The sequence below is a fragment of the Molothrus ater genome, chromosome 6, assembly GCF_012460135.2.
Source record: "Molothrus ater isolate BHLD 08-10-18 breed brown headed cowbird chromosome 6, BPBGC_Mater_1.1, whole genome shotgun sequence".
NCBI classification, from domain to species: Eukaryota; Metazoa; Chordata; class Aves; order Passeriformes; family Icteridae; genus Molothrus; species Molothrus ater.
Genome location: NC_050483.2, coordinates 52,655,291 through 52,675,448, shown reverse-complemented (window position 1 = coordinate 52,675,448; position 20,158 = coordinate 52,655,291). Strand labels below are relative to the sequence as shown.

Below are 20,158 nucleotides of genomic sequence, written 5' to 3'. Positions count from 1 at the left end.
GTTGCCTAATGACAGAGCAGGGTTTATCACTCTGTACTAAAAAGATAAGGTGATACAACTGTAACAGCACATTAAACATTCAGAGCTAGAGGGAAGAAACCAGAATAGACATGGCCCAATTTGTTTCATACAACTGCATCACCTCTCCTGCTGCAAGCTACATGAAAGGCCCAGATACTGCCTGGCCTTCAGTCCACAGGCAGTATTTTCAAGGCCAGTTTAAGAGGACAGAACATAAGTTTTGCATTTCTAAGTTTAACAAAGCAACCGTCACAAAGGAGACATGGGGGCATGACACCAAACCACAGGTCCTCTCTACAGAGTCAGCTCTGCTTGGAAGACAAAGGAAGTGGCAAATACCACTGTTTTCTCAGTTTACAGCTCCACATGAGTTCAGCTTGAACAACTGCAGGGCTGTCAGAAATATCTGTTACAAAACCAGTTATTAAATACAGTAGTCAGATGTGTGCAAAGGTATGCAATGCTTCAGATTCTCCAGCACAGGCATTCAGGGTTAATGGAAGGAGGTGGGGAAGCAAACAAGTCATAATAGAGTTGAAAGATTAAATGTAAAAACATACCTTTTGTAGACTAGTTGGGTTCAGCTGTGTTTTGTCAATTATTTTAATGGCAACCTAAAGGAAGAGTTCATGATCAGTGTTTTCCATAGGAACAATACCACATTATTACAACATGCTCAAATCCAGTAACAGACATGGAAAACATGAAAATTACACAAAAAACGCTTAAGGTCCTTCTGCAAATTATACACTTGTATTTAAACTAGAAGCAGGAATGCAAAAACCCTGGCATTTTAAGGATATTAAGATGAGAAGCTTGCTGAGTCTTTGACTTGACATTAAGACCATCACAGTCATGACAGTGGAAGCTCCAGCAGCAGACAGTGCCCCGATAGAGAGCAGTGTGCCTACAGATAATATTTACACAGCATAATAACACAACAGATTATACTGTAGTGACTGGGCACTGGCAGTTTCTAAAAGCAGAGAGATTTCTGAGCATATTGAAAGCATTTCCACATAAATTTGGCAAGAAGTAAGTTCATCTTTGGAAATTCACTAAATATTTGTGTCAATTTGTTCCCTGATGGGTATTAAAAAAAGTATCACTTGGAAATCAACAAAAATACATTGGCTGTAGTACAACACTTTGGGTAAGTACATTCCTTGTTCTCCTCTTTTCAGTAAATGTTGCACAGAAATATTAAAGAACATAATAAAAAATTCACACAATAAGCAGAAGAGAATTCTATACCATGCTAACTAGTCAGAACCTGAAGATTTGAAGCAATAAATAGGCAACAGAAACTTCAGTGCAATGCAGTTTGCATACTGGATGAGGTTGAACAAGAAATGAGAATCTTTCTAGAATTACACGTCAATTGATATTTTTTCTTTCTAAATTAGAGACTAAACATACCAGAAGAAGCTCTACAGAAGGAGATGGTGCCTCTCAAAGAGGCAAGATGCTGCAACTCAGCTGATTATAATACCTCACTGGTGCAAAGCAAAGGCTTTCAACTCCACTTCAATTTTTGGCTCAAACAGTAGATGCTGCTCCTTCCCATGCCACAGCTCCCATTTCCCTGCATCACTTGGAGCTATCTTTGTCACCTCATTAACTTGGGGTTGGTGACATATGGAATAAAGAATATCTTACATCAAAGCCAATTTATATCCCTACATTCAAGTGCAAAAACACAGGGATGGATTGTCACGATGGAGAGGGTAAGAGGGGAACAGTGCTCAACGCTTGGGCGCATCACAGAGTTATATAATGGACATGGTGTTTTCTGAAACTGATATTCAAGACTTATTTTGAGCTCTTCTAGCTGCAAGATACGATGAGACATGACTGAGAAGCCATCTAAGAATGTTTTTACTCTGGGAGTGTTTTCTTCTAAGGCAAGCTACTGAAATTATAGATCACTGTTTCCCGAGGCAAAATTCCATTGCAAAACCTTGAGAAATCACTTCAAAAATACAAACAAGAGAGAAAGGCATTAAGCAATTGGTATTTTTATATTAGCAGCTGTGTACAAAACCAAGAAAGATTTTTATCTCTACCTTTAAGCCTGTGTTAACATTGTGACAATAGTTCAAAGTTACTCACGTCCTGCAATCTCTCATAATTCTGGATTATACTGCTGGACTCTTCTAATGCTGGATGTAGTGAGCACTGCCTTTGTCAACAGCAGATAATGTTATTTGAAAGTGACCTGGTGCCCCAAGACTACCCACAGCTGTTCACTTAGTAAGCACATTCCACTCAGAAAAGTTTGCATTTTTGCTCTTGGCTGTACCATTTTGGTGAATCTTTACAAGATGTAAACTTTTTTTTAACCCACCAAGCCTTAAGGTGCCGTGTTACTGCAAAACCAGCTCACCTCAGCTCTGACACTGTCAAACAAATTCAGCCCTGGAGATACAGGGAAGGTACAGAGCTCAGTTTTCCAGAACACAGACTCTCAGGCCTGTTCAGTGCACTAATTATAGCCTTAAAGGCAGGGTGAATTCAGAGAATTCCTATCCATATGAACACTGAGAGTACCATGTGTTAACATGGGCTGTGAGAGCTTGAACCCATCATCAGAACAGGGAACAACTTCAGGTGCCTTGATAAGGTCTCCAAATCACAGGCAAAGGCAGCCTGCCCTCAAGAGCAGTTCTGACCAAGTTAAATGGAGACTTTTCTAAGTACAGTTAATAAAACATTAAATTGTCTTTTAAAGCAGAAACTTTGCTCTCTTTATGTAAAGTGCATTTGGAATGGTTTCATGCACTGTGAGCTAGGGCCAGTGCTGAAAAATGCAAGTCCATCTACACTATTACACCACTGCCATGATATTCTGTGTGAAATTGTTAATAGAATTAAAACTGAGTTTGCTTCCACCATTCACAACAATGTGACTTAAAACATTCCTCCTACATGATTTGAATGAGGGAGTGAAAGAAATCAGAAGTTGGGACACTGACCAAATTGGCCAAACTGCTACTATTCAGAATGCTTTCTCCCTCTTAAATTTCACTTTTTCCAAGAGAAGAAGAGAAAGAAGATGACAATAGATTCCTTGGAGTCAGACTTGGGTTCTGAAAGAATTCAGCCTCACTGGGAAACTTCAGCTCCCTGGCTATTAACTGAACATGTCTTTAAAGAACAGAAGGGTCCAGAATAATTTTGGCCACCTCAGTAATAGCAGAAGGTAGCTTTATCTTTTAGATTCATTTTGGCAAGTATGGAAAACTTGTCAGAGGAAACACCTTTTGATAAAACTACAACAGCAAATACACGGATTGCAGTCAAAGAATTGAGAAAAGCAGATTGACAATGAAGACTTGTGGTTTCAAAAGGGCAGACAGCTTACAAATAACACTCTCCTAGGCAGAGGACCAAGAAGGATGGTGTGTCCAAACACCAGCCCCAATGCAGTGAAGCTGATCTCTGGCCACACACTCCTTGCAAGACAATTCAACCCCCCAAATTAGGATGATGTTCTGATCATCCCCTGAAGGGCTGAACATTTCTTCCTTTCAGTAATTTGAAGATGGGCACTCATCATGCATCCTGCAGACACACTAAAAATGGAAATGAAGAAGAGTCCTAGAACTTATTCTAGTTGGAAACATGAAATCTTCATCTCAAGCAACAGGAAAACTCCCAGGGAAGGACTCCAGATGCAAGGAGATGAGCAACTAGCCTAAAAGAATGCTTAAACAAACATATCCTCCTCCCAGGAAGGGACAGAAAAGTGCTGATCTGCTTCAGGATTTGGAAGCTACTCAGCACAGAGATATAAAGAAGGAATTTGCCAAAAAGTGAACCTGACATGGTCACTTAAAAGGACATTCAGAACAGAGACACAGTTAACAAGGAAAAGATAAGTGGGGTTCAAATACAGCAAGAACACAGCAGAGATGAAAACTCATTTCAGTGTAACTCCCAAAACTAAGCATTTAGTTTAGGTTTTGGTACATAAGATGGAAAAAAGAACAGGAACAAAGACAGGACAGGCTGCAGGAGAAAGACTGTAAAGCAGGAAATCACAAATTCAGAAAGCTAAGTGCCATCTGGCTGAGGCCAGGCTGAGAATATGACCCTGGAATTCTTACAAGAAGCAGATTTTCAAAGGAGAAAGAAAAAAAAAGCCTTCTTGCAGCACAGGTTCCTAGCATCTACCAGGAACAGAAGAGGAGAGCTCGGGTTTAGAAATGAGCAGACAATTTTTTTTTTTCCAATTCATCATAAAATTCCTGAACTCAAAACTGGCAGGGAAAAACCAAGGAAAGAGAAGGTTTAAATGCAACATATTTTCCTACAGTTAACTGTACCCTGTGGAAACACACAAGATAGAACTACCTGGACTAATGAAAAGCCTCATCTAAGAGGCAGCATGGAAATTTTTCAACTAGATAAGCTGAAAAGTGCACAGAGTTGTTTTTATTTTTTCCTAAAAAAAGAGGCTAAAGAGATATTAAGTTGGAAATAAATGAGTAAGAGTTTTTCAAGGACAAGATTTTGGGACCAATCTTGTTTAATATCTGTATCAGTGGCCTTGGCAGAGGATGTCAAAGCATAATGATTCAATCTGTTGAAGGAGTTAAGAGGCACCATCAAACACAATGGAAAACCAATTCAAACAGCCTTGGAGATGAGTTAGCAATGAAACTGAGATTCAACATACAAGGTTGGTGCTGTTGCTGACCACAAGCAAAACACATCAATTTAACAGCCATGAGAAAGCCTAGCACAATCTGAAGATTGATCAGATAAATACATATAAAAAGCAAGGGCAAGGGTGAAGTAATGACATTGGGGAAATTGCTATCCAGCATATTGGAAACAATTCTGGTCACAGGCATCAAAAATTATCAACATTGTACAGTTCATCTAGCAAGAAGAGATATTTTACTCTTCTCCCTCTTAAAAAAAAAAAAAGTTTGAAATATCTTGAAGAAATTCCTATAAAATTAGCTTAATTGTTCCCTTCTAAGGAATAACACTCATTCCAATGGCCACAACCCAGAAAGTACTTATGCTCTGAATTGATTGAACTACATCAATTCTACGTGAGTGGAAGAAACTTAGTACTCGAATCTTTCCAAATTTAGCCAAAAATTTTACACTGTCCCTTTTATTTGTTGAAATTTCAAACAAAAATAATGAACCAGAGGTCAACACAGTTATCTGCAAGTAAAAAAATATGTACTTCACTTTTTGCAAGTGTGGCACATATCTACCTCCAAGTTCTATAGCTATAATAAGAGCAAAGAAATACTGAACAAGTACTTGCATATCCCATCTTAAGTATCAGTAAAAAGAGGAGGGAACTTAAGTGGAAAGGAATTAATCAAAAACTTTCTCTACAAATGAGAACTAACTTTAACATCAGAAGACAATGGGAACTGTCAGCCAAAAAAATTAAAATCTATCTCAATAGCTCTTGCAAAACGATGTCCCCTCTCTTCTTCCCTCTGTTCCTGCTACTGAACCCTGTAATAGCTCAGAAAAGAGAAATTCCACTAAAGCATTGCAGTCAGCAACACAGCTTCTGTAAAAGTCCTTGCTGGTATCAGCAAACATTCACTTCATCAGACAGGTTTGGCAAGGAAAGGTTAGCAAGGTGCTTCTCCCTCTTCCAGTACTTCAGAGTTGCTTTTAATAAAACAGCACCAAGAAACATCTTCTTGTAACAAGCAGACAGGACTATAGTTCACCAAATTAGAACCACCATTAAGTGATTAATTACACTGCAATACCATGCAGAAACTAAATATGGAGCTGAGTTTGACTCAAAGAAGAGATGCAAGAGAAAGTTTGTCTATACTGCACACATTGAGCAAACTGTCACTGACACAAGACTATCCCTGAACAAACTGAAGCGTCCTCCCAAGGCCACCCAGCACTGCAGACACCCTGGGATGATCCACCCTAGGATTCCTGGGAGATACATGGCTCTGGCAAGAAAATACTGCATTTGGGCTACAAAATAATACTGCTATTGGAACATAATTAAGACAACATTTAGTTCTCATGCCCGACTTTGCCTCCAATACAGCCCTGCAGTATAGAGACACTAAGAGGCAGTCCTTCCAACAAGCTTATTTAATTGCTGTATATTGATCTGGTTTTTGAAAATGGAGGATTTATCCAAGAATATTAGTAGCAAATTTTAACATAATTCAGCTGGACAGAGACTCACCAAATATACAAGTTTAAGAAACCATTTCCAAGAGAAATTGTTTTGTAATTGTTTCTAAAAAAATAGTTTTCAATTTCTGCTTTTTTCTACATCAGTGGCAATATCTCTAGTAAAATGTGCTCTATGTTCACCAACTTAGATGATGCTATTCCAAGAGAACCTTCACACCTACAGCAACTCACTGCTGTTTACACCCATACCACGTTACCTCTCTGCCAGTTAGGATGTGCCTTGCCAGCTTCACTTTTGCAAAATTCCCCTTTCCAATGGTTTTAAGGAGTCTGTAATTTCCAATATGTGGCTGCTCATCAGCACAGGAGGCTATGGAGTTCCTGCAGCGAGCTCCAGAGCGCCCAGTTCGAGAGGAAACTTCCTGCCGTCCGTCTCCATGGGACGTGTGCTGCAACAAAAACACACACATGGTAAGGCTGAGGAACACAGACAAAACACATCAATGAGGAGAAGCATACAGCACTCAAAAACATCAGTAATGCCTTTGAAGAAATCTTCAAAGGATCCAACTGAAACTTCACACTCACACTGAACTTTGTTCTGATGGGGGCAATAAAGTGGTGCCCAGTTCATGACACAATATTCACCTCATCACCTGGTCAAGACAGTGGAATATCACCTGCACTGCAACAGCTGAGCATTTCTAAGTAACTTACATGGGCTGCCAGGTCAGGCACAAAATATAGAGGTGTTTAATGTTATTTCCCATTTGCACAACTAGTGCAGGAAAGCCTTTGGAAAGGAAACACGAATACAGATTTTCCAAGACCACAAATTGTTAACCCTTATTGGACAACTTATACTAATAAAAAAAGGTTTTTTTCTTTCCTGTGGTACTAACTTGTGTTCCTACAGATCCACATGACTGCAAACACCCAGGATGATCTGGAGAACAAGGAAAGAAATCTTACCTAATCTACTGAAACCTTGAATATTGATAAGCTGAAAGTCAGTTACAGAGATCTGAGACACTGTCTGCAATCTTTCAAGCTCCTTTCACTCTCATTTCCCTGAATAGCTACTGATTGCAAAAAGGAATGGTTATATATTATCTATAACAGTCTTTACTCATTAGATTACATGGTTAAGATTTAAGTATTTTTTCACTTCCTGATAGCCTGTTTATGAAAGAGCAGGTGCCCTCTTACATTCTTAACTCATGGTTGAGGTCCATACACCAACCACACTCATCAAAGTATTAGAAATGTTTAGGGGCCTCCAAAGGTGGAACAAATATCTGACTCCACCAAAGATGACACATTAAATTCACAGTCATCACAGAAACCCCAGATCTTGCTCTTCTACTACTCCTCCTCTTGCTGAAACCCATTTGGGACAACCAAGAAACTGGCATAGAGCAACATTCAGTCTGCAAATCACTGTAGTGTGAGGATGAGATCATACCTCAAGAGCTAACAACCATAGTACAGGCACAAATGAACAAATCCGTGCTTGCATGACACTTGGCAAGTTTCACTTGCCTGATGTAACCTTGTGACCATACACTCTCCCATCTTGGGCTTCTTGATTTGTTAATTTGAGTGCAACAGTTGTGATCAAATTATTGTTAAAAACACTTTCTTTTAAGAAATGCTACTGATAGGAGTCTATGGCAATGGCAACTCCTGGAAATTGTTTCAATAGTTCTATTTTAAAAAACACACAATGTTTTAGTATCAATCTGGCTTTAGCTTCTCCTTACTGCCTGGCTACTGCATTGCCACAAGATTTGCACTTCCCATAGAGGTACTTCATTTCTCTGGTCACAAAACCCTTCCACCACTTCAGGAAGTGATATGCATACTGAGCTCCCTAAACAGGCTGCTGTACAACTGATTAAAGACAAGAAAACATTTCCTGTACTTCTGCTGAGAACCCTCCTCTATTCTTCCAACATCTTTTTGTGGGGCTCATGGTAGACATGGACCTGCCATACCAAGAGTAGGTGCAGCAGGGCTAAACACAGAGGCTGCATCTCCTTTTCAACACCCCACTGATTTCACAAGGGCAGAACTAACCCTCTTTGCAGAAGACCATATGTACCTGACCACCCAACACCAACCCTGATTTACTGCTTCTCATTCCTGGATTCTTACAGGCACGATCACATTTGGCTGAAGTGAAATGCAAAGTTTCTTTTCATGCAGAATATCAAGTGCTCCTAATGAGAGGCCCATCCTGCCCTATTTCATAGTCCAACAATTTTATCACAGGTCAGGAGCAAGAGTACACATTTTTTCCAAACCACTAATAACTGGCACAAGAAGCACATCCATAACCATATCCAGTAAAAATTCAAGGCTTGATAATAATTCAGTGTTCTCAATAATACCTTGAGACCTGCAACAACTGGGTGTTTATCAATCAGTAATTCTCAAGGAGAGGAAGGGCGAGCAGTCAACAACTGAAGCACCTACTAAAGCCAGTGAAATCCTATATTAACAATTTCAGTATTTTGCACGTCCTTAATGTCAGGCTGGTGCTGATTGTTCAGGCCACCTTAGCCACCCCTGTGTGCACTAGCACAGCAATGCCAATCCTCTGTATTTCTCTAAACTTTGACTTCTAACAAACCTTGCAACACACAATGCAGAGAACTTCTCTGTCAGCTCCTTTCATACCTCTCAGTGTCAAATTATTCAGACCAGCTAGAAAAAAGCAGCAACTGCTGATTCTAGGTGTTAACATCCTCCTGCATTGCTACCCCTGGTGATCAGGGACCAGGATGTTCTGTACAGGGCCATAAGGATATTTCTTGGATATATCAGAGGAAGGTTCATTTCAGTTCAAGTACAGCATCCCAGGAATACAGCTGTACTACTTACACTTCACTTCACTAAGTTGATAACCTTCCTCAAAAGAAGAAGTGTATCAGAGCTATTTAAACTACAGCCCTTCCACACCTGGGCACTCGGCACAAGCTGCCTTCAGCAGGAGCCAGACTGCCTCCCAGCAGGGCTTGTTAGCTTAGGCTCTCCAGCAGACAGATTCAACAACTTGAATTCAACAGCTTTTGAACCACATAGCTGACTCTGAAAACACAGCAGTTGTGCTGGAACTAAAACACTGTTGGTCCTGAGCTAGCCTAGGAAGCAGCTGAGATGTGGGCACCAGGCACGACGTAGTCACAAGCCAGAGAACAGGTTAGCCAAAATTGATCTGACTCATACCCTACTTCACATAAGCACTATCAGGAAGGTTCTGTTATACTAACAAACTCTATTCCACGTAGCAAACCACCCAGTAATTGTGTCTTGAGAGCTTCACTGTCCTCTTGTTGAAAAATGATTTCTTGTATCCTATAATTTTTTCATGCTTCCTAGCTTTGCATTTAAAGGGCAGCATGAAAAGCTGTGAACTGATTTGGACTAGGGTTGATAAACTGAACAAAATCTCCTTGTATGGAGGTCTGCATTTCCACTCCAACCCAGATTATTTCTTTTCAAGAATATGACCTTTTTCAGCTGTGGGTTTTAAGTATCAAGCTGCGTGTTCCTAAGCAGTTCGGTTCTCTCCAACTGATTTGCTCAGACATGTTTCCCTCTGTAGAAATCCAGCCATTTGCAACCATATCTAATTTGGACTATATTCCACTTCACATAAATAAATCTATCAGCAAGTCCTTCCTCTGTCAGTTACATTATTATACTGAACAGACAACAAGCTTTCTAAAAACCACAGAAAACAGATTGTCCATTTCAACATGGATTTTCTTTTGCATATGGAAATGAAGAGCATAAACTCAAAACTGAGTGAAAGTGTTTCTCCCAGCCTAGTCGTTTTCAAGAAGCCATGATAGGCAGATGGAAAGCTAAATGGTGTAGGCAAAAAGCAAAATATAGGTGGTCCAACAAAAGCTCAAATCATGCATTGGCTTGTACAGCATCTGGCTCAAGTACTTCCCAGGGCAGTTTCCTCAGCAAACAGCTTAACAGTGCCAATCTCAGCCCAGAGAAATGGCAATAGCATCTTCTGCTCTCCAAATTGAGATGAATGCCATTTGTATTTTCCCTAAGATCTCCAGATTTTGCCTTCCTCACTACACTGACCCCCCAAAACTCTGTTCAATTTCAGGCTTCTTTTCCAGGTCCACATTTATATGGTTTCAAGAAGATATGGGCTTTGTCTTAAAAACATAAAATTTAAAATCAGCATATGCTCATTTCTAATAAGTTTCCATGTATTGTGGTAGGTGAGTTGTATTTCCTGGAGGTGTTTTCTGTGTAAGAATAACACTTGCTAATGAACTCACCAGGGCTAAGTGATTCCCAAAATATCTCTCTTCATGTAAAGCAGGACCATTACACTGTAGAGGGAAACTAAGGCAAGGAGATGAGGTACTTTGTGCAATTTCGGGTTTGACAGTCACCACCTCTTTAAAAAAAAAATTTCCTGAAATCCACTCATGACAATAAAGCACTTTTTTTTCCGTACCTTGGCATGCACCAGATTGCATTTAAAAATCTTTTAAATACTTTAAACGTTTGTTCTTTTTTTGCACCATCCATTTCCAAGCTAACAGGACAACCTTTGTCATTAAAAAAACCCCAAAACAAAACATTCTCCTCCTCCCCTCAGCCCCACCCTATTATTACTCAACCCAGAAGGAAATGAAGTAAAACATCTCCATTTGTGAGAGACCTTACTGCAAGGGAGGGACTGAACCCAAGACCAACTCTATTTGGAACACAACACAAAACCCACCTTTTCGCAAAAGCCTTCCCCCAATGATGAGCCGACATCCTTTCATAGCCAGATAATGATTAGCATGAAGAGAAAGAAAAAAGAAAAGGAAAAAAAGTAAAAAGCAAATGAAGTATGAGGGTGTCAACAGCTGAAATCTTTTTGGCAGATGTTACTTTTATCCAGTATCTGTATGGTTTCAGATATCTTAACATTCAGAGAATTAGAAACACACAGGGCAGGGGATGACTAGTATCGAAGTTCTTGAACTGCTTAAGAAGGTGACAAACGTTGAGGAAAAAACCTGAAAGAAACAGAATCTGATATCCATTCAAAGAGCTGAAAAACAGTAAGAAATCAGAATGTCCAAGACCTGCAAAAATCCATGTTTAATTACAGTAAATAGGAAACTCTTTCTGAAATGTAGGGAACAAATCGCATCGACTTTTTAAAAGTATTTATTTAATTAAATAGTGAGAACTAGCTTATCATCAGCGAAACTGAACTAATACAATTTAATCTTACTGAAGTTTCCAGGAATATTTATTACCTTAGCTGTTACCTAACCTCTGTATGAAATACTACAAAGTGATATTACAGAATTTCTTGGAAATCTGTCAGACCAGTAACAATCATGACAACCTCATTTCATTCAGCTTTTTTAATTGTAATAAGAAAAAACCCATACTTAAAGCCTATACCTTATAATGTTAATAATGTAAGGATTCCAGGACATGAATTTTTGAGACACTAAATTGCTTCATTACCTTAACCTGGGTACACAATATATAAATAAATGGTAATTTCTGGCTGTGCACTTGCCACTACCACCATATTTACAGAAAAACTTAACAGGAAACTCAAAAATATTTTAAATCAAACATGCAAAGACAAAATTTCACTGCAGCCCTTCCCAACAATGTTTTGTATTTTATTTCCCATTCTCATTAACATCTTTAAGAACACACAGACTGCTGAGTACTGCTCAGTGTAAGAGCAAAAAGGCAGCCCTAAGGATATGCACAGAGGTAGCATCTTACTGAGCAGACATCCCTGAAACAGCACAGCAGGGCATCCTGCAACTGCTGACACAGGAATTCTACTGGAAAGTCAAAACACAGACTTACGTTTCTGGCAGCCACCAAAGGGTGTCACAGCAAACACTCATCCACAATTGTTTATATACCAGTTACTGCTCTGGGATTCCCTAAATCATCATGTATTATAAGATATTATATTGTTTTCCTAAATTATAAACAGGAACACATCAGGTGAAGATGTCCTGTACTTGTCCTGATTTAACTTCCCTCCTACCAGTGACCAAGGCACAAATCAGGATATGGAGTGAGGTGGGTTTTGTCAGACCCAGCATGCATATGTTGATGTTTGCATAACCAATTATTTGGTTCCAACACATATAATTAAAAGGCAGTTTTTAGACTAGCTTGCTCCATAATCAATCTTAAGGGTAAACAGTCATGGCTTCCATCTCACAAAATTTTAAAGGGTCTCCTAAGAAGAAAAATGCTATCCACCTAAAATGGTACTGAAGTTATCAACCCACGAGGGCAGATTTATTCACTGATGTAGGCTACAGCCCAACCATTATGGATGTTGTGACTGAGAGGAACAACTGAAAGGGTCAGAATTCATCAAGGGAGACAAGCAGACCTTCTAGAAATATAATATAGATGTTAAGGGAGAGAAAACACTAATTGGGATGCTTCCATTGTCAAAAGGGGAAGACTTCACTGTGCAGTTCTCAGCCTGTCACAGTGCTCATTCATGTAATTGGTATGACATTCATGAAAAAGAGTGGCTCTTTTAATTAGGTCAGATCTGTCAAACCACCGGATTAAAGGGGGAACCTGGAGAGTAAACAGCCTTTAGCACATGGAAGCTATACCTCTGACACACATTCCTAATTCCTCCACACCTCAGTGGGGAAGGCAAAATAAAAGAAAAAAACTAGGAGTAACACTCAGGATACAGCTCAAAGTGAGCACAGCAATGGAACAGCCTACACTGAGCAGCCTGATGGAGGGGGACAGTAGGGACACAGGACACCTGGCAAAGTGAAACACTGGGAAAAGAGGGAACACTGCTACCCAAAGCAACACTTGCACACCCCTAATTCTGGCTACTGACCAGCAGTGGGAATTGCTAGTGACAAGTGCAGCAGTGCTCTGAAGACCAGAGTGGGGAAGTGCTGACAGCAAAGCACTAACAGTCCTCAGCAAAGGCAGGATGCTTCACACACAGGGTCTGGCTCAAGAGTCCTCCCATCCAAAACCACTACAGCCTCTGAGATGTGTTTGGCAGTATTTGGTTCATGCTTTATACAGCATATGAAAGAGAGTGAATCTGTAATTCCATGATTAGCACTGAACAACACAACAGTGAAGAAATCCTGCTTATATAATCAAAAAGATAAGTCTGGTGCCGGTTAGAAAAGCTCTTTAAAAGCTCTTTTGTTGCTTCACATTATCAAGATCTGACATTCATCATATCTTTCCAGCCAAAGTTCCTTTACTGCTGATTAAAATGGATATTTATTGACATCAGCCTGGGGAATAATAGCTAAAGAGCCAACCATATTCTATTCTTCATCAACAATACTGCCAACTAAGTTGTTTCCAGAATCATCACTGTCAGTAATTACATGCTAAACAAAAAAGAAAAAACCCAACCACCTCACAGTTGGTTTTCAAAAACCACATTGAGCTTGCAGATAGAAAGCTTTGCTTAGGGTTTAACCCTGCAGGAACAAATTTTATTTGAAAGTCAATTTCTGTTTATATGTATATATACACATATTGAGCTCAGCAACTTGCTGCTTTATGGGGCAAGAATTCCTCCTAACCCAAGGAGGGTTAGGGTTTCTTCCTCATCACAGGTGTACTCAGTATCTTTCAGGTTTATGTTTTAAGAGCAGTATGCACCTATTTATCATATGTTCTAAAGAATTTTAGTGGCAGATGATCTCCACGCAAAGCAGAGCCAACCTTGATATGCCATGAGCCTAAAAAAAAAGTGACCTCCATTTTTGATCTGGCTGACACCCATGAGGCAGCATTACTTGACTGAGGAGAAGAGGAAGTTGCAGACACATGCTACTTATATATCATATGAAATGGAGATTGGGAGAGACAAATGCCTCCACTCTTTGAATTCCTTTGACTTGAGTCACCTGAGACATGTTGTCAACAGGAACTGTCCGCTCACATCAACATGAATATATCTTTTGGCTAGAACTAAAATGGAGAATTGAGCAGGTAAGGATACCAGGTGAGTGGGTAACAAAAGTTAGGAAGAAGACTGTGAAGTTCAGTGTACTAAATACTGTATTTATTCATTTATTTTCTTTCAGCAATTCCTGTAGCTGTGTTGTGTTTTTCAGACTGCTACTTCTAAGCCCACAATATAAGCCACATTTGCTGGTGGTAACAAATGAAGTCTAACTATGTAACATTTTCTGGAGTAAGGTCCTGCAACCTAGTTTTTCTGAGTTATTGAAATAATGTAAGAAAGGAAGAAAAAAATATTATTTCCAGGAATAAAACATCCCAAATTATACTGTTGTAAATATGTATCTGTTTGTACTTGTGGCACAACTCAAGTTACCCTAGCCCTAGGGTGCTGTGCTATGACTGGCTTAATTCAAGCCAAAACAAAACCACTAGGAAGCATTTCTAACCTTCGCCACCTGCACTGGACATTCTGTTTACAGCCACAGAATGGAGATAACTCCACTTTTCTTAAGGGTTTCTAGCAGTCGGATCAGAGCTGACCAGACTCATCTCAGAGCCCCGTGATAATCAGTGCTGGCACAAACCGCGGGTGGGAAGGGGCACCCGAGGCCGATGCCCCCAGCAGCCTCCCATCAGTGTGAGCTGACTGAAACCAAGTGATTAAACACCACAGCACAGGCTGCTCAGCACAGCTGAGAAATAAATGTCTCACTGCAAAAATGTGAAAATACTAGCAGTTCATGACTCGCAATGTCATGCAGCTCACCAGGTATTTTCTGAGGACACAGTACCAGGCCTATCGAGCATCAGCATTTTTTTCTGCTCTGGGGAATTTTGGCACTACAAAATACATGCCAGGTGAATTCCTAAAATATTTTTTCTTTCTAGTTATTTTGCCATCTTTGCCCAATTTAATTCAAACCAGAACATTTATTACAACTGGCGAAAAATATGGAATAGTGTAGATGGTCCTGTAGAAGAAAATCTGTCAGAAGTGTTGGCCACAGGAACGCTTCCCTCCTCAGTCCTTTCTTTAAAAAAACCCACAGGATTTCATGCTGCGGAAGAAAGCATTCAAATTACAGATCTATCTGTAATAGGAGAAGACTGATAAATAATATATAGAACAATGCAAGCTTGCATATTGTCTGCAAATGCTCTAATGCATTTCATAGTTAATTGGTAATAAACCAAGACATACTGCACTAACTTTCCCAGTAGCTCAAAATACATTTTGTACCTAACTCTGCCTTTGCTAAATCTTTTTAAATAAAAGAAAAAAAAACAAAAACCAAAAAGGGGTGGTACTTCTGCTGCACAGAATCCTTTTGTGCAAGCACAGTTGCCATCATGCTGGCATTTTTCAATAGCAAATTTTTCACATTAGGCACAGTCATGGAGATAAGAGTATATTTTAGTCTTGCTTTCCTCAAATTATTTAAATTTTTAATTCAGATTGGCCTGCAGAACCAACACATTCAAAAGAGTTACCCTTTCTCCCCCCCAGAAAACACAGCTGTGCAACGAACACAGAGGTTTTAATTAAACTCTTTAATGCAAGATTATTCTTTTCTATTTCATGCTGTTAAAAAAAGTAATCTTCCAACCTCCATACCACCTGTATTTCCTTGTTTCTATCTATAGTTTGCTATCATCTTCCCACTCTTTGAATATTTTTTTTAATGAATAGTTGTCCTACTCCTCACAATCTTGTTTCTTCTGCTCTTATTTCTTTGTCACTGGCTGTCCTCCATCCTGCCATATGCACATTCCTCTGTGACTCCTCTCATCTTTTGTTTTCCACCTTCTATCTTCCTTTTCCACTTTGTTTCCACACTCTATTCTCCTCCATCTTCTCTTCCTTCCTTCTCATCACTAGTAAAACAGGTTTACTCATTCTTCTGTCATCTAAAGTCCTTCTTCTGTGTCTATCCTGTCTCCCAGATTTGCATGAAGGAGGTCTCTGCTTGTCTCTGTTGCTTTCTTTCTTACATGCAGGACATATTTTTGAAAAAGACAGAGAAGATCTGATCCTGTCCTGCACTTCTGTCCCCTAAGCAGCCCCTGCTGCACAAGACATGGCCAGAGAGGAGCTGCTGTGTCTCTGCTCATGGCAGGCCAACAGCCAGCTTCCAACTGTCCAAGTGTGAAGTTCCTATGATCACAGATCATCTGGGATGCCTTTCCTCTCAAAACCAGGTGACTCGCAGCCAAATTCTTTAATCTCAAAGGCACTAAAGGCTTGGTAGCTCTGAGTAGCTTTTGGGGAAAGTCACTGTGACAGTATTTCCACTTCAGCATGTCTTGATAAGAAGCCTTAGGAAAAAAAATAAAAATCAAGTACTGGCAATTACAATTTTTTATTCAACAGGACCTGCCAACCACTGAACGTGGTTAAGTGCAAGCACAGACAATGATAATTTACACTCACTGTCATTCTGGAGGCTAACTTCATTTTCAAAACTGCAAGTATAGGCATGGATAAGCTATGATCAGCACACTTCAACCAGATTCAACACCAGCCAAGCCTTTGTCAGCAGTGGTAACCTTCCAAGCAGAGAGAAGGCATTAACAGGGTCCACAACCATGGCCCAAAGGCTAGCTGAATACCTTGGCACCTCCTAAGCCTCTTCAAAGAGCCCTCTGAATATTAACTAATTAGACTTCTCTTATGTGAAAGAGAATGAATCAAGGCTCAATTTACCTGCCAACATAATACACCCAGGTTTGGGGAATAGAACAGTTAGCTGAAGTATCAAAATTATTGCATTTGGTATTAAAAAAGAGACCTGGTGTTCACAGCTGTAGGGGGAATTCAGACAGACTAAATGTCAGATTTAAATTTAGTTTTTAAGCAAGGCATAACAAAATAGTTTGTAAATTTCTAGATAGCTGATGGCCAAAACATCAGAGAGCTTCCTGAAGAATATGGTATTGTACTGGGGAGGGCTTGGCTGGCTGGATCTGGCGAGTACTTGGATTAATCACTCCCTGTCAAATATCACTACCTACAGGTATTTCTGTGGACACCAGCACAGAATACAGCACTTTAAAAATATGCCTTTTTCTAAACCTAAGGCAATTTATCTGCAAGCAAGACAAACCATGTATGTCAAATTATGAAGATAACTAAACAGAAGTGTTAGACCAATATTTTGAAGTGAGAATAAGGTGCCTTAAGTGGAAGACATGTAAAAACCTAACTTCAAGTGCTAGAACACACAGCTTGTGAATAATTATGTTTCCTCAAGCACATATTAAGTCTTTCCACTGTTAAGTTATCCACAGTAGAGTTTGAATTAACTGGGGAATCTGATCTGAACACTTTCTAAAATGATTTACTATGTGGCCTCCATACATTCACATGGAGCTTGAAAAGTCCAGTCAGGTTTGATATAGACTAAAATCACCCAAATCAACCATGCACAGTATTTTGTAGAGTGTTTCAACTTCAACTCTCCCCATGGCATAGGAAGGGCTGCATAATATTTTAATTATTTTCTTCCACAAGACAGGAAGCTCATTGAGATTTTACAACCAAATATGCTTAGTTGGCTTTTTGCTCAATACAGCCCTTAGCCTGCAGGTTGCATGTAGTGCTAAAGCAAATAAAGATCACAGAAGTTAGAAATGCCTATTATGTCAATAAAATCTAAATCCCTAGTAATGCAGTAATTGTTCCATGCAGCATGTTTTCTAACGCTTTGTCTGGTCTTGTTTTAAACAATGGGGCTACCATCACTTTTCTCAGACTATTTATGGTCTGGAACAATCCAACAGTTTTTCCTGATCTTTAACCAAAGTTTCCACCTTTTATGCCAGTCCAAAACATAAGAAGCCCTCCCAAAAAAAAAAAAAAAGAAAAACAAAAACCAAACCCCTCAAAAAAAAAGCCTCATCCGTCAAGCTTAGCATCTATCTTGTAAAGAATATCAGATAGCCTTTACAAAAAGCTGAATACAAAGTTCACCTATCAACTCAGACTACAGTGAGTGACAACTCCCTTCTGTTTATCTGTTTATCATTTGGGGACATGTCAGAGCCTCTACAGAAAAATGGTTAGACAGGATACACCAGGATCAAGTAAGTTTTAACTCAGAGAAACACAGTTTCTATCTGCAGAAAGGGAGTCTCCTACCGAGCTTCGTTTGTTGCTATATGCTCATGTGGTAAGACTAGCTTATTTTTTTGTTCTTTCTTCCTTTAGCATACGACCTTTGTGACTGACTTAATATTGTAAATAAAGTGTCGATTCCTAAACCTTGGCTTTGTCAAGGTAAAAAAAAAAAAGGAGGGGGTATTCGGTGTGAAGGGAACAAGCTCCCTTGCGCAAAGGGTAATTCCAATAAAGAAACCCTTTTAATGTCATCTGAACAGGTGACTAGCCTAACAGCGTCATTACCATCGAGAACCCTGCAAATTAAGCAGGGAAGAGGCCTATTATCTAGGTCACCTAGCCCACCCCTAGCCAAGCTGAATTATTCCCATCTGTTTACCAGAGGTTTATTCGGATGCATTGGCAGTAAGTTCGCATATCAGGAGAAGGCAGCAGCCCCCCAGCGCTCCCCTCCCCACCGCGGATCCCCGTTACCGACATAACCAACCCGATCCTCGCCACCCTGCGACACTCAAATAGAACCTGGGGAATTAAAGAGGGGACACCGGCTTTGGGAGGGATGCCCGCAAACGCCACGGAGCCGGCGAACCGTGCTGTGGAGGGGTTAAAAAAATAATCAATTCAGAATAAATCGGCAATTTGGGCAGCGTACGGGCGGAGGGCGGCTGCTGACAGCGCCCCGCGGGGCGATGCCCGCGCGGCGGGGCCGGGCGGCGCGGGCCGGGCGCGGTGCGGTGGCGCGGCGGGTCCCCCGCGGCCGCGGTACTCACGTTCTCGGTGTCGCGCTCGTTCACCGTGGGCAATGGAGTCCGAGTGGACATTTTCCCTCACTCGGGCGGCCGCGGCGGCGGCGCGCACAGACACACACACGGGCCCCGGGCTGCGCGTCTGCTCCGAGATGGTGGTCGCAGGGAGCCACCATGAAGGACGAGGTGCCTGGCGGGGGGCGGCGTCGCGTCGGTGCCCCCCCACTAGATCCTCCTCGGGGAGCGGAGCGGCCTCGCCCCCTCCGAGTCCTTCGGGCTCATCCTACAGCCGGGGTCCGCAGGGGTCAGCAGCGGGCAGGGGGCCGCCTCATCCAGCGGGGAGGGGATGGAGCCGAGGGAAGGGATGGAGCCGGGGAAAGGGAGGCGGCGAGGGAGCGGCTCCGAGGGGGAGGGGGTGAGCGCAGGGCGGGCGGGAGGAGGCGGCGGCAGGACGCCCCGCAGCCCGGCTTCTCTCCGCTGCCGCCGGGGCACGGCTAGCGCAGGCCCGCCGCCCGGGGGGCTGCCCTCTCCTTCCCCCGCCGCGGCCCCGCTTCACCGCGCCGCCGCTCGCATCGCGACCCGCCCCAGGCTCCGAGAAGGCCGGCGCCCCGCGGGCTGCGGACGCTCGGTGGGTGCCCGCCCGCTGCTCCCTCCCTCCCTGCCTGCCCCCCGCCCGCCCCGCCGCCGCCGCCGCCGCCGCCGCTCCCGGACGAGGCAAGATGGCCGCGCTGCTCCTCCGCGCCAGCCCAGCGCCGACATGAACCGGAAGGTCCCGCCCCCCGCCCGGCGTGTGCGGGGGCCTCGGGGCCGGGACCGGCCCTGCCCTCCGTGCCGGCCCCGCTGTCCTCCGGGGATCGGCCCCTACCCTCCTGGGACCGGCCCTGCCCTCCGTGCCGGCCCCGCTGTCCTCCGGGGATCGGCCCCTACCCTCCTGGGACCGGCCCTGCCCTCCGTGCCGGCCCCGCTGTCCTCCGGGGATCGGAGCAGCCCCGGGGCGGCACGGCTTGGGGCGGGTTCGCTTTTGTGAGACCCCACCTGGAGCACTGCATGCAGTTCTGGTGTCCCCAATACAAGGAGGACATGGAACTGTTGGGGCGAGTCCAGAGGGGACCTTGAAGATGTTAAGAGG

The 20,158-nt window shown here is 42.1% G+C and overlaps 1 protein-coding gene across 12 annotated transcripts in view; it reads right to left on the bottom strand.

Annotated features, from left to right (window-relative positions):
- MARK3 (microtubule affinity regulating kinase 3) overlaps nucleotides 1–19,674 on the bottom strand; it is a 62,377-nt gene extending 42,703 nt beyond the window's left edge. For 7 of the 12 annotated variants that reach the window (XM_036383707.2, XM_036383711.2, XM_036383713.2 and 4 more), the window contains exons 1-4: nucleotides 19,054–19,673; nucleotides 10,937–10,975; nucleotides 6,429–6,620; nucleotides 582–635 (exon numbers count right to left, since the gene is read on the bottom strand). In XM_036383707.2, coding sequence (XP_036239600.1) covers nucleotides 582–635; nucleotides 6,429–6,620; nucleotides 10,937–10,975; nucleotides 19,054–19,104 — 336 coding nt within the window. In that variant the 5' untranslated portion in view covers nucleotides 19,105–19,673. Of the gene's footprint in view, nucleotides 1–581; nucleotides 636–6,428; nucleotides 6,621–10,936; nucleotides 10,976–19,053 lie in introns of all 12 variants that reach the window. The other 5 variants (XM_036383709.2, XM_036383719.2, XM_036383718.2 and 2 more) reach the window with 3 other exon arrangements.
- Between the last annotated feature and the right edge of the window lie 484 nt (nucleotides 19,675–20,158).